This window comes from Bison bison, unplaced genomic scaffold (assembly GCF_000754665.1).
Source record: "Bison bison bison isolate TAMUID 2011002044 unplaced genomic scaffold, Bison_UMD1.0 scf7180017857213, whole genome shotgun sequence".
Lineage (NCBI taxonomy): Eukaryota > Metazoa > Chordata > Mammalia > Artiodactyla > Bovidae > Bison > Bison bison.
In genome coordinates, this window is record NW_011487786.1 from 290,799 (window position 1) to 305,272 (window position 14,474).

General features: G+C 38.4%; 1 protein-coding gene across 2 annotated transcripts in view; it reads left to right on the plus strand.

Annotated features, from left to right (window-relative positions):
* LOC105003330 (tripartite motif-containing protein 5-like) overlaps positions 1-11,568 on the plus strand; it is an 18,684-nt gene extending 7,116 nt beyond the window's left edge. The window contains exons 2-8 of one of the 2 annotated variants that reach the window (XM_010860442.1): positions 2,684-3,167; positions 3,739-3,834; positions 4,789-5,019; positions 8,420-8,442; positions 9,661-9,761; positions 10,042-10,068; positions 10,284-11,568. In XM_010860442.1, the coding sequence (XP_010858744.1) occupies positions 2,745-3,167; positions 3,739-3,834; positions 4,789-5,019; positions 8,420-8,442; positions 9,661-9,761; positions 10,042-10,068; positions 10,284-10,918 (1,536 nt within the window). In that variant the 5' untranslated portion in view covers positions 2,684-2,744 and the 3' untranslated portion in view covers positions 10,919-11,568. Of the gene's footprint in view, positions 1-2,683; positions 3,168-3,738; positions 3,835-4,788; positions 5,020-8,419; positions 8,443-9,660; positions 9,762-10,041; positions 10,069-10,283 lie in introns of those variants that run through there. The other variant, XM_010860452.1, reaches the window with a different exon arrangement.
* Positions 11,569-14,474: the final 2,906 nt, after the last annotated feature.

The window sequence follows — 14,474 nt, forward strand, 5'->3', positions numbered from 1 at the left end:
AAAGGCAGAGGAACCAGAAATCAAATTGCCAACATGCGCTGGATCATGGAAAAAGCAAGAGAGTTCCAGAAAAGCATCTATTTCTGCTTTATTGACTATGCCAAAGCCTTTGACTGTGTGGAACACAATAAACTGTGGAAAATTCTGAAAGAGATGGGAATACCAGACCACCTGATCTGCCTCTTGAGAAATTTGTATGCAGGTCAGGAAGCAACAGTTAGAACTGGACATGGAACAACAGACTGGTTCCAAATAGGAAAAGGAGTTCGTCAAGGCTGTATATTGTCACCTTGCTTATTTAACTTATATGCAGAGTACATCATGAGAAATGCTGGACTGGAAGAAACACAAGCTGGAATCAAGATTGCCGGGAGAAATATCAATAACCTCAGATATGCAGATGACACCACACTTATGGCAGAAAGTGAAGAGGAACTCAAAAGCCTCTTGATGAAGGTGAAAGTGGAGAGTGAAAAAGTTGGCTTAAAGCTCAACATTCAGAAAACGAAGATCATGGCATCCGGTACCATCACTTCATGGGAAATAGATGGGGAAACAGTGGAAACAGTGTCAGACTTTATTTTTCTGGGCTCCAAAATCACTGCAGATGGTGACTGCAGCCATGAAATTAAAAGACGCTTACTCCTTGGAAGGAAAGTTATGACCAACCTAGATAGCATATTCAAAAGCAGAGACATTCCTTTGCCAACAAAGGTTCGTCTAGTCAAGGCTATGGTTTTTCCTGTGGTCATGTATGGATGTGAGAGTTGGACTGTGAAGAAGGCTGAGCGCTGAAGAGTTGATGCTTTTGAACTGTGGTGTTGGAGAAGACTCTTGAGCGTCACTTGGACTGCAAGGAAATCCAACCAGTCCATTCTGAAGGAGATCAACCCTGGGATTTCTTTGGAAGAAATGATGCTAAAGCTGAAACTCCAGTACTTTGGGCACCTCATGCGAAGAGTTGACTCATTGGAAAAGACTCTGATGCTGGGCGGGATTAGGGGCAAGAGGAGAAGGGGACAACAGAGGATGAGATGGCTGGATGGCATCACTGACTCGATGGACGTGAGTCTGAGTGAACTCTGGGAGTTGGTGATGGACAGGGAGGCCTGGCGTGCTGCGATTCATGGGGTCGCAAAGAGTCGGACACGACTGAGCGACTGATCTGATCTGATCTGATATGTATGTATACACACACACACACATATACATATGCATGCCTGCCCAGTCTCAGTTGTGTCCAAATCTTTCAGATTCCATGGACTATCCTGTCAAGCTCCTCTGACCATGGGATTCTCTAGGCAAGAATGCTGGAGTGGGCTGTCACTTCCTACCCCAGAAATGTTCCTGACCCAGCGATCAAACCCATATCTCCTGCTTTGGCAGGCAGATTCTTTACCACTGTGCCACCTGGAAAGCCCTACACACAGACACACACACACGTGCACGTGTGTGCATGCTTAGTCATTTCAGTTGTGTCCGACTCTTTGACACCCTATGGATTATAGCCCTCGAACTTTCTCTGTCTGTGGGATTCTCCAGACAAGAATAATGGCATGGGTTGCCATGCCCTCCTCCAGAGGATGTTCCCAACCCAGGGAATGAACCCAGAACCCTATATATATATATATATATATAGGCTTCCCCTGTAGTTCAGGTGGTAAAGAATCTACCTGAAATGCAGAAGACCTGGGTTCAATTCCTGGGTTGGGAAGATTTCCTGGAGGAGGTCATGGCAACCCATTCCAGTATTCTTGCTTGGAGAATCTCCATGGAGAGAGGAGCCTAGCAGGCTACAGTCCATGTGGTCGTAGAGTCGGACACAACTGAGGAACTAAGCACAGCACGGCACAGAATATATATATATATATACACACACACACACCAACACACATATTGGAAAAGACGATGGCACCCCACTCCAGTACTCTTGACTGGCAAATCCCATGGATGGAGGAGCCTGGTAGGCTGAAGTCCATGGGGTTGCGAAGAGTCAGACATGACTGAGCAACTTCACTTTCACTTTTCACTTTCATGCATTGGAGAAGGAAATGGCAATCCACTCCAGTGTTCTTGCCTGAAGAATCCCAAGGACGGGGGAGCCTGGTGGGCTGTTGTCTATAGGGTCACACAGAGTTGGACACGACTGAAGCGACTTAGCATATATATATATATATAATCACTTTATTGTACACTTAATACTAACACAACATTCTAAGTCAACTATACTTCAATCAAAAAAAAAAAAAAAAGAGTGAGTAATACTGATACACCATGAGGAGAGAAGAGCAGGTATAAAAGCCCAAATACTTAAGTAGTTTAGGGCTTTTTACATTGAGGATGTGCTTTTAGCATGGAGGAGGAAAAGCAGGGTAGATGGTGGGTCACGCACAGATCTTAGTAAGAAAAGCTCACTAGTTTTTGTTTTGGTAAAGAAAAATAACAATCGATGCATAAATAAGGATAGATGAAATTTGTCGTGTGACGTGAACTGGAAATAAAATGTTTAGAATTATTATAAAAAATAATTTTACCAGGTCAAGAAGCTCTTTTTTTATGTCTCCACCTTTTATTTTTTACCCTTCAATATTTTGTTCTTGGGTCATCCTTGATTTCTAGATAACTAGTGTCATTTTACTTCTACTTTTCTTACTCTTCACTTTTAACCTTTCCAATCATTCAGGGATCTGTGAGCGAGAGAACTGGCAGAAGTCAAGACAATAAGGAGCAGGTGAGCAGCTGCCATGGCTTCAGGAATCCTGATGAACATACAGGAGGAGGTGACCTGCCCCATTTGCCTGGAGCTTCTGACAGAACCCCTGAGCCTTGACTGTGGCCACACCTTCTGTCAAGCCTGTATCACTGCAAACAACAAGGAATCCATAATTGGCCAAGAGGGGAAGAGAAGCTGCCCTGTGTGCAGAGTTAGTTTTGAGCCTGGGAACCTGCGGCCTAACAGGCATCTGGCCAATGTAGTGCAGAGGCTCCGAGAGGTTAAGGTGAGCCCAGAGGTGGAGCAAGAGAGAAATCTCTGTGCTCACCATGGAGAGAAACTCCAGCTCTTCTGTAAGCAGGATGGGAAGGTCATTTGTTGGCTTTGTGAGCGATCTCAGGAGCACCGAGGTCACAACACATTCCTCATGGAGGAGATTGTGCCAGAGTACCAGGTAAGAGACCAGAATGGAGAAAAAAACAGAGCAGGAAATGGTACTTGAGGGAAATCTCTACTTTGCATTGGACTTTAATTACCTGGCTACCAGGGACTTGAGGCCTGTGATCTCTTTTCTTCGTATGCCTACCTTCTGACATGTGAAGAAAATTTCTGTGCATTCCACCCAAGTATAAGCAAACAAATGGGCTCTTAGGCAGAAGTAGACATTCATGTACCTTGTGCTAGTGCATGCACATCGGGGGCCATGAGAAACTCTCATTACCCTTTTGAACATGATAGGTAACTAGGACACTGGGTGGGTTGAGCTGTAAGTTTTTCTTTCTTACAGAATCGAGTTTCTTCCAGAACAAAGAGAACCAGTCTTCTCTTGGTGAGGGAGCAGTGACTCCTATATCTTGAGTCTCAAAGAACACATTCAACATCAAGGTCTTCTTCCAAGTCACAGATTCTAGTCACTTTCACATTTTTTGTGAAGTCTCTTCTCTTTGAAAATCAGCCTTATTTATCCACTATAGTGATGCTGAGAAAGCCCATATCTTGACACTGGTGTGATTCTTTTCTCACAGAAAAAGCTCCAATCATGTCTGCAGAGGCTGAAGGGGAAAAAACAGAAAGCTGAGGATTTGGAAATTAAAGTCAGAGAAGAGATGTCTACTTGGAAGGTATGAGGAGACACTTCCTGAGAAAGTTAGACAGGTATCTATGCAGGACCTTGGGTTGGTCACAAGCAGCTGCCTTTTTCTTTGTACCATGACAGTTAAGTCATTTGGCTCATCCTTTTCTTCAGCCGTCCCATAATCAGTGTGATATTAAAAAGTGACCATATCACAAATAAACATAAATACTGGAGGGGGAGTTTTATAGAGAGGGCCTCTCTGATGAGGATGGCCAGGGAATTTTTTATTCCATTCTTATCAAGTTTATTAGTCTTCTCAGGGAGATATCTGACAATGGCTCATGGTTCTGTCCTCAGTGTTCAACTTTTTGGGAGAGGGTGGTGGGAGGAGGTCAGGAGTATTGGAGGGAGGCATGAGCATCCTGGACAGATGTGTGAAGGCTGCCCACACCCAGAGATCCCTTTTGGCTCTGAGTTGTCCTCAACAGTGCAGACTTGGGACCATTATTTTGAAATATGGTTTAGAGAAAAAATATATATACAAAGTCAGCTACCCCCAGTATTGCTTTCCTCTTTCTATTTCACTCTCTTATGGGCCTCCATGATAATTCAATTGGTGAAGAATCCACCTGCAATGCAGGAGACTCCAGTTCAATTCCTGGGTTGGGAAGGTCCCCTGGAGAAGGGATAGGCTACCCACTCCAGTATTCTTGGGTTTCCCTTATACTCAGCTGGTAAAGAATCCACCTGCAATGTGGGAGACCTGGGTTCAATCCCTAGGTTGGGAAGATTCCTGGAGAAAGGAAAGGCTACCCACTCGAGTATTCTGGCATAGAGAATTCCATGGACTGTGTAGCCCATGATGTTGTGAAGAGTCAGACATGACTGAGAGACTTTCACTCCTGGTGGGAACTTCCCAAGCAGAATAGTTATTTGTCTGGCTCCCAGTCCCAGGCTAATGGTCCCAGTACTTCTCTCTGTCTTTTTCCTATTCCTGAAGATTCAAATAGAAAATGAGATACAAAATGTCCAGGGAAAGTTTACACAACTAAGACAAATCCTGGACAGTGAGGAGATGAAGGAACTGAGAAAGCTGAAGGATGAGTTGGGAGTTATTCTCAAAGAGCTGGCAGAATCTGAGAATGGTCTGGTCCAAAAGAAGCTGTTGGTGAGCAATCTCATCTCAGATGTGGAGCGCCATTTGCAGGGATCAACAATGGAGCTGCTGCAGGTAAGACTTGGAAAGGAACCCCAGCATCTGAGGCATGAGAGAAATATGTTCCTGTGATCCTTCTGATGCCCTCGCGGAGGTTGCTTTGACCCTGCAATATACCTTCTCTGCATCTATTTCAGAGGTTCTAAGAATAACTGAATTATTCAATGTAATAATAACAAGGGAAAGTTCTATTTTTATTGTTATCAAGCTCATTGCAAACATTTCACCGTCTAGAGAAGATTTATTGTGTTCAGTGATTTTCCATAAGCCCCTGTTTTCTGTGGGCCAGTGCTAAACATTTATCAAGTACCTTTTCATGATTCAGATTATCACAGACAAATTCACTTCAGATTCCAAGAAGTTTTTTTTCCTCAATGTGTTGAGATTGTCTAACTTTTTTCTGTTTTTGAAGACAGTTTATGAAGAACTGTTATTTATCTTTAAATACTCCATATAATTTACCAGCATCGCCATTTCACTCTGGGTTTTTCTTATTGGAAAAGTTTAAAATATACATTTTTTTTTTGCTTTCTTTTTTACTTGTACTAAGATTATTTAGATTTTTGCAATCTGTTAGTCCTTTATTGTATATTTTTGTAGGAATTTGTCTATCCTAAGTTGTCTGGTTTCTAAACATAAAGTTAGTTATAACAATTGCTTATTGTCCTTTAATTTCTATAGTACTCAGAGAGAAGTCCCTTTTTGTATTCCAGATTTTGCTCTTTCATTTTTTTCCCTACTCCTTTTAGTTATTTTTGTCAATTATATTAATTTTTTTTCAAAAGCATTGTTTCATTGATTTTGTTTATTTTGTAAATTTTCTTATGCATTTATTTCTGCTCTCACATTTATTAGTTTCTTTGTGTGTTTGTACTCTTTTGTGTGTGCATGTGTGCATGTGTAATGTGTGCACTGTTTTTTAATAACCTTTCTTAGTAGATCACTGATTTGAGAGCATCTTAATAATATAAGCAGCAGTGTCTTAGTTTTTTTCCATTCATTTTGATTTAGTGTTTGTTTTTATTCAGATAAACATTTTCCTATTTCCTATGCAATTTCTTATTGTTAAAAAGTAGATATTTGAAGATGTGCTGTTAATTACTAATCCTTGGTGATTTTTGAATTTTACTTCTGCTGTAGATTTCAAATTTAATTCAATTGTAATCAGAGAATATATATTTTATTCCTTTAAACTTTTAAATTCACTGATGATTCTTTATGGCCTCAGATATTGTATGTCCAGAAAAATTTACATATGAAAAGATTGTATATTCTCCATTCATTGGGTGAAATGGTCTACAGATGTCAGGTCATGTTGGTAGATTGTATTGTCCATGTCTTCTATAACTGGGTGGTTTCCATACAAACTATTCTCTCATTATTGAGAGTGAGTTGAAATCTGCAACTGCTATTGTTAAATCCTGCATTTTTCCTTTTAATTTTGCTAGGTGAATTTTAAAGCTCTATTGTTAGGTGTATGCACATGTATAATTGGTTTATATTTTTGATATACTAAACCTCTTATCATTATAAAATTATCCTCTCATTCGTTCATAATTTTTATTGTTTTAGAGTCAATTTTTTTCTAATAGTAATATAAAATTTTGAAATCATTAGAGCTTGCATTATCTATAGTTTTCCTCTTTTTACTTTTGCCTGTTTGTATCTTTAGGCAAAAGTAAAAAGAGGAAAACTATAGATGATGCAAGCTCTTAATGATTTCAATTTGTATCTTTAAGTCTAAAATACATCTCTTATAAATGACAATCAGTAATTCTTCCTTGTTATCCCATCCAACAATCTCTAACTGTTAAATTTGGGTATTAAGGTGATAGCTTTAATACAAATACTGATATAGCTGTATTTAAACTTCACTATTTGCTTTCTATTTGGCTACCGTAGTTTTCTTTCTTCTCTTTCTTCTTAACTAGCTGCTTTTGTGTTAAACAAATATTCCTGTTGTAAAATTTTAAGCTTTCCTATTATCTAACTGTATTAAAAAAAATTTTCCCCCCCTGTGGTTGCTCTAGTGATTACAGTGATCTACTTCACACTAAAACTAACTTATTATCAGCAAATACAGAACCTTCCTGTAACATTGCTTTATTTCTTTCCAGCAACAACACAATGATGATTTTACTATGGACACCTGATTCTATGTACACTAATCACTGCAGGCTTCTGAACTTTTGCTTGCACTGGAGGGAAAGTTCTCTTCTGGGGTTTATATCAGGAGATTCATCTTCTCTTTAAACTGAGAATAAAGTCAGTAGAGGTGGAATGAATAGAATTGGCAAAAGACACAAGCCAGCTTCTGATGACAAGGTTTGGGCTTAAGAATTAGACTTTGACTAAATTTGCAATTGACCCCCCATCATCATTTATTTTCTCTCTACTTATTCTAATTTTACTTAATTTTTGTGATACACACAAAGAGCTTTAACACAGAGAATTTTTATCAAAAACCACTGGTTGCTCTTGTTTTTGTTGACATGGAAGAAATAAAGCTTCATGAAAAACAGATCAGATAAAATGGTATATACCTATTCTAACCAATAAACTAATAATCTACGTGATGATTAAGAAGATTACATGGCTAAAACTTGTTAAGCCATGGACTAAGCAGACTCAGTATAGGCTACAGTACAGATAAATGCTCTAGTTTTTGGACAGTGACTGAATGCATATTGGTAACATGATAAAAATGGGGTACAAGAGAGGAGACAATCTGGTTGATGAATAGTAAGTTACATATTAGACATCCTAAATTACTGATTCCTGTGGCTTATGTTTAACCGAATATATTAACAAGCATTTAAGAGACAAAGCTGAGTAAAACTAAGGCATTAGAAATCAACTGTACTTGTGTGTATGCTGGATTTAAGAGAGTATGAGATCACTTATAGTGTATAAAATGAGATGAGAGAGACCAAAGAATCACCTACAGTAATATATTTGTTTGCTTGTACTCTCAACAAGTGCAGTATAAATAGCTTGAGGAATATTAGGATTATGAAATTTCTTTGATTCTCCAAAGCCTGGTTTAATGCTTGGCAAATAATAATACATGACTGTGCACTATTGTTGAATAAATGGAAGAACTGTGAATTATTCACATCATCTCATGGGACACCAAACTTACAAGCTTTTGGTTTTTCCCTTAAATATGTCTCATCTCCAGACACTAGAAGTCTCCTTCATGCTTCTACAAGGGTCAAAGCCTTTTACCTTTGGGAAATCTGACAACATTGAGTGTGTCTTCTGGAATGACTGGCTTCACTCTTGTCTCTACTTTTTGGCTCTCACATTGAGACCATTTTTATTCCCACAATCGATGGCTGATGGGGATGTGAATAAGCTTGGGAAGTGGGGAGACTTATTACTGTTTGACGCATGTTTTCTCTTTTCTCACTAGGATGCGAATGTTATCATAAAAAGGTATGTGTGGGAAACCAGAGATAGTCCATTTATGCTGTGAAAATAAAATAAACCCCTCACAGTTGTCTGATAGCCAATTAGGATAAAACAATGCTCAAGGCAGAAAAATGGAGGATAGTCTTATTTTAAATTTCTATTCATACATCAGGGCTAGATTGTTTTATAAACATTGATAATGGACTGGATTCTATATTAAAGAATATTGATTGTGGGAAGTTGCAGAGTTTGGGTCAGTACCAGTATTAAGAATAAGGCATTACAGTATCAGATCCCCACGACTTCATAAAATTAATTCACACTGTGTGTCAATGTGCAACTCAGGTTCCCATATTTAGTAGGTGCTTGACTTGTCATGTGAAGGTTGAGTCTTCTTTTCCTGCCAAACACTTAGAATTAGAGACAACTCCTTTATATTTTAATTTCTGCTCCCAGAAGAGATAAAAGTCCTTGTATGTTTTTCGGCTTAGGTTTCCAAAAACAGATTTGAATCTCAAGGGATATTTTGGCCCTGGACCAAACTATTGACCAATCTTGGTCACATCCTTTAGAAACCAGAACAGAAAGGTTAGCATCATTGTGTCTCAATTTGCACACCTACATGGCAGCACCAAGATCTTTGCAAACACATGAAAGTCAGACTACTTTATTATTCATAATGTCTTCTTTTCCAAGGGTTTGTAATTATTCCTAGTGATTATGAAATCTCAGGGTATTCCGAGAGCCTCTCTATTGGACAGCACTCTTTGAAGATCTTGGGACTCTAGAGAGTGTTCTCATACCTGCTATGTCTCAAATACCCAGGAGCCAGATTCTGCAACCTCACTTTCTGACTCCTTCCTGGAAATACATATCTGTGCAGGAAATGTTCCACAAATTATTTTTTTTAGATACCAAAGTTTTGTTTTGTTAAATCCATTGCTTCATATAATTTCATATGATCCCTAGGAGGTGGAATTTGGTGGGTTAATGATTTCATTATAGAAGGAAGAAACTCCCCTTCTGACATTTTAAGACCATCCAGGTCACACAGAGGGTACCTGGGAAGGTAGACATGAACACGTTCTTTCTTGCTCCAAGATCAGGCATCCACTCTCTTCTTTCCCAAGGTCTCCAGGAAAGATAATTCAAGCCCATAAACAGGGTGAACATATAGCAAGCCAGTGGTTTAGAGGGAAAAAAATCAATCACATTTGTGAGCATCAAATTTGTCTTCCCTAGGAGTAAAACCTTGGCTCTGAAGAAGCCAAAATCTTTCCCCAAGGAACAGAGGAGAGTGTTTCGAGCTCCTGATCTGAGAGAGATACTGCGTGTGTTTAATGGTGAGGAATGCTACCCAAGTGGGTGTAGGAGGGCCTCTTTGACGGAGGGAAAATGGGTAGGGGGCTCCAATTTCTATGTGTGGATGGAGACAGCAAAGCCCAGACACTATGTGCTAATGATGTGGTCATATTTATGGGGGGTGACCGGGGGCTTGGTTCATCCTGTCTTTCCCCAGTTCACTACCTCACCATGGCCATTCCCCTCATCTGGAAGAAAATAGGTTTCAGGGCTGACTCTATTGCTTATATTTAATATTGTGGATTTTTTTTCTCATTTCAGAGCTGACAGATGTGCAACGCTACTGGGGTAAGGAGACATCACAGTATAATCAAGCCACCCTATTCTCATCATCTTTTAGAATTTTTCATTTTCTAATAGGTCTCATGTTTTAAGACCCATGTTTTCCCTCCCAACACATGCAAACATATTACTTTTCCAGTCAAGTCATTCTAAAGATCCCTTTCAAAATGTCACAAGAAAACTACATCATTACCCTAACCCAAGCCTATATTTTTCAACAGTTCAGCTGACCCTGAATTCTCCCAAGAGTGAAAATGTTGTCATTTCTCCGGATCAGAGACAAGTGAGATATGCATCCAGTGACCAATGCTCTAATGCGTATTTGAATGATAATTGTGAAGATTTTGGTGTCCTGGGCTCCCCAGTTATCACATCAGGGAGACATTACTGGGAGGTAGACGTGTCAAAGAAACGTGCCTGGATCTTGGGGGTATGTGATGAAAATATCATAATAGAACCACCAATATTTGGAAATTTTGGAAATGAAGATTATTCATTTACTTTTTCAGTATATCAACCTAAAAATAGAAATTGTAGAAATTGTCAAAATGTTTATTCAAGATATCAACCGAAAAATGGCTATTGGGTCATAGGGTTAAAACATGATTCTGTATATAAAGCCTTTGAGTCTTCCTTCTCAGGTCCTGAGATTTTAACCCTCTCCCTGAGTGTTTCTCCCCATCGTATTGGGATTTTCCTAGACTATGAGGCTCGCACTGTCTTATTTCTCAATGTCACCAACCATGGGTTTCCCATTTATAAATTCTCTTCATGTTCCTTTCCTCAGAACATAGTTCCATATTTCAATCCTATGAACTGTGATGCCCCCATGACTCTGTGCTCACCAAGCTGCTGAGTCTTCTTACATTCACACTCACTCCTCTATAATGCCTCTTACTGTAAGTACATCTGACACACTTGTGCTTATCTGCAACATTCTTACCCTTTTTCCTTGCTGCCTCTCTTTTTTTTCCATTTGAACATCCTTCATTCATTAGAAGGGTGAACAATTTCCCTTGTGTCATATTTTCCCCAATATCATGTATGTGTTAGAAAATCTTAATTATTTTTCCGTACTCCATGGTAAAATGATGGATGCCCCATAAAGAAAGAGCAGTATTGATGTAACACCTTTGCCAAATTTTACAATCTCATTTACTCTGCCACTGACTGAGAAAATGAAAGAAAGCTTTTCAAAAACATTTGTATATTAGACCTAGTATAGGAGTCCTTCACTAAAGAGTGAGTGCTGAGCTGTGTTTGAGTTTATCCATGATGCCAATATTCATTAAGAAATTGAGGAAAAAATATCATAAATCATATGTACTAAGAATGAAAGTTTTGTGTTCAGAGTGTCTAAGTTCAAGCCCTGTCTCTACATTTTAGAAGTGTAAACTTAAATAGCATATTTAAGCGATATGTTTATTTTCTTAAAATAATCTTGTTATAAAATTGTACCATACACAAGATCATTGTGAAAAAATAAATGCAACTCAGTGTAAAGCATATAACTGTCTCAATAATAAATATTTTATCTTTTAATTACTAAACAAAGAACCTATATCAGTGTCTCATTAAACAGATTTGTTCCTTCAGGAATACTATGGTTCTTTTCACTGAAGTCACATTTTTCAGATCCTCAATTCCTTTGTGCTGCGTCAAGACTACTCTAGCTCTTCCTGCCATAGAAGAGTGTGTGTGTGTGTGTGATCACAGAATTTTATTATAATTCTTATGTTTCTACATAGTAGCTCTTATCAAGTAAACTAAACTCTATGGAGTTCAGTTTCTCATTTAAAAAATCACCTGATTAATATTGTGAAAATTAAACAATACAACATTTGCAATAACTTCTGTAATTTCAAGCCCATAAGGGGAAGCCCAGTATAAATGTCTATTCCTTTTTGTTTCCTTCTCACTGTGATTGAAATAAATCATTTTCAGAATGCATGTTACTTTATTTTCCACATTATTTCTTTGTTTTTAGAAACAGAATAAATTGATTGAAGAATTGCAATTTTTTCTCAGTCTTACCTAATTGCTAAATAAATGTTTTTGGATAGCCACATTGTCTCACATTTTAAACATTTTCTGTAGTAATACTATTTCATTGAAGTTGAATTTTACTTTGTGGCCTGTTTGAAAGTGCAAGTCACTCGGTTACGTGCAACTCTTTGCGACCCCATGGACTATAGCCTGCCAGGTTCCTCTGACCATGGAATACTTCAGGCAAGAATACTGGAGTGGGTAGCCATTCCCTTCTCCAGGGGATCTTCTTGACTCATGGATGGAACCCAGGTCTCCTGCATTGTAGGCTGATTCTTTTCTGTCTGAGCCACCAGAGAAACCCATGGTCTGTTTGTCCAGCTTTAAAAAATTCACAGTGATTACATTCCCAGTGATACATTAATACTCTAAAGTATAGTCATGGGATCTCTTAACAGTGGTGTAGATAAATGTTTTCTGAGCCCTGGTCAGACTTTTGCATTGAGGTGAAAGTTCACAAGAAGGAAGAGAAAAGTCTGCTATCTTCCTTTAGTGAGATTAGAGAAGGAATTATTTCTGAAATGAATATTCTTTCAGGGACTGATGGAATCCCCATGTCTTTTGGAGTTTTTTCCCCAGTCTTCCTCCAACCAAATCATAGTTCATGTTTTTCTTTCTCAAGAAATAATATGGATTATCTGTTTAAGCTATCGCTGCTTTTATTCCTGTTTGTTCTCAGGAATTCTCAACTTTCTCATTTTAGGAAGACCTTTGATGAGAGAAGGGTTATCAAGGAGGACTTTTCCAATGTTTCTCTTTGTGTGTGTGTGTGTGTGTGTGTGTGTGTGTGTGTTTGTATGCACATTCAATATCTTAGTACTGATTCTTGAAAACAGAAAAAAATTGGGCTTTAAAATTTTCCCTTTGACCTCTGCCTTTCTGTCTGCCCACTGCTACTATGACTAAAATTCTGACTTACTAGGAAAATTTTGTACTTTTGAATTATTGACAAATGACTGTCCAGGGACATTGATGCCTTTTCTTTTACTGGAATGCCCCGTTCTCCAGTTCAGGATCAAGTGCCTAGTTATGAGAAAATGAAAATCTGAATGTCTACATACAAAAGAAAAGATCGGTTCACCGTGTGACACTCACTTTCTCACAGAGGTTCCTGACCCCAGAAATGAAGCCACCTTCTGCTGAAAAGAATAGAAATTGATAAGTTTCTCCCAGTTACAGATTCTCTTCTCAGTAAAAGACTAAAAAATGTGTCTTGGAATTTCATCCATGACTGATGCTGAGAAAACTAGACAGTTATACGTAAGAGGATAGAGTTGAACATTTCCTCAGACCACATACAAAAGTAAATTAAAAATGGATTAAAGCCCTAAATGTAAGCCCTGAAACCATAAAACTCCTAAAAGAGAATGTAGGTAAGACAGTTTTTCATAACAAATCATTGCAATATGTTTTTGAATCTGTCTCTTAAGGCAAAAGAAATAGAAGCAAAAACAAAAAAAGAATGAGACCTAATTAAAAGCTTCTGCATAACAAGCAAAACAATTGGCCAAATGAAAGGACAACATATGGAAAGGGAGAAAATATTTGCAAATGATATGACCACTAGGGGTTAATATCAAAATTTATGAATAGCTCATAGAACTCAACATCAAGAAAACCAAGACCCCAGTAACAAATCAATAGAAGCCTGGAATAGACATTCTTCTAAATAAGACATAGATTTCTAACAGGTACATGAAAAATTTCTTAACATTGCTAATCATCAGGTTTGATTTTCATCAAACCTACAAAGAAATATCACCTAACATCTGTCAAAATGACTGTCATCAAAAACAGCACAAATACAAAGAGAAAATAAATAGCAAAATACCAAATGTTGGTGAGGAGGAAGGAAAAACAGGGAACACTGGTACAGTATTGATGAAATTTTTAATTGGTGTAGGCCTTATAGAAACCTTACAGAGGTTCTTCTTAATATTTACACACTCCAACAGAATCAAAGTTTAAAAAAAAAAATAAAGTGGATCAGGGATATCTGCTCTCATCCCTACTTGTTCCCCAGAATTCCCAGTTTCTTTAACTTTGGACATCCTTTGATATGACAAGAGATTCTCAGGAGGATTTTTTCCCGTTTCTGTGTCTGTATGTGTACGCACACACTCATATCTTAGCTCTCATTCCTTCAACAAATTGGATGATGTCCAACCAACTTGGGGAAAGCAAACTACTGAGTCTTCAGCTGCAAATCTAATCTCGTCTGTAAACAACACACTCACAGACACACCCAGAAAGAGTGTCTAATCTGGGCACCCAGTGACTAGTCTTGCTGACATGTATGCTCAGTTGTGTCTGACTCTTTGCCACCCCTTCGATGGTAGCCTGCCAGGCTTCTCTGTCCATGAAAT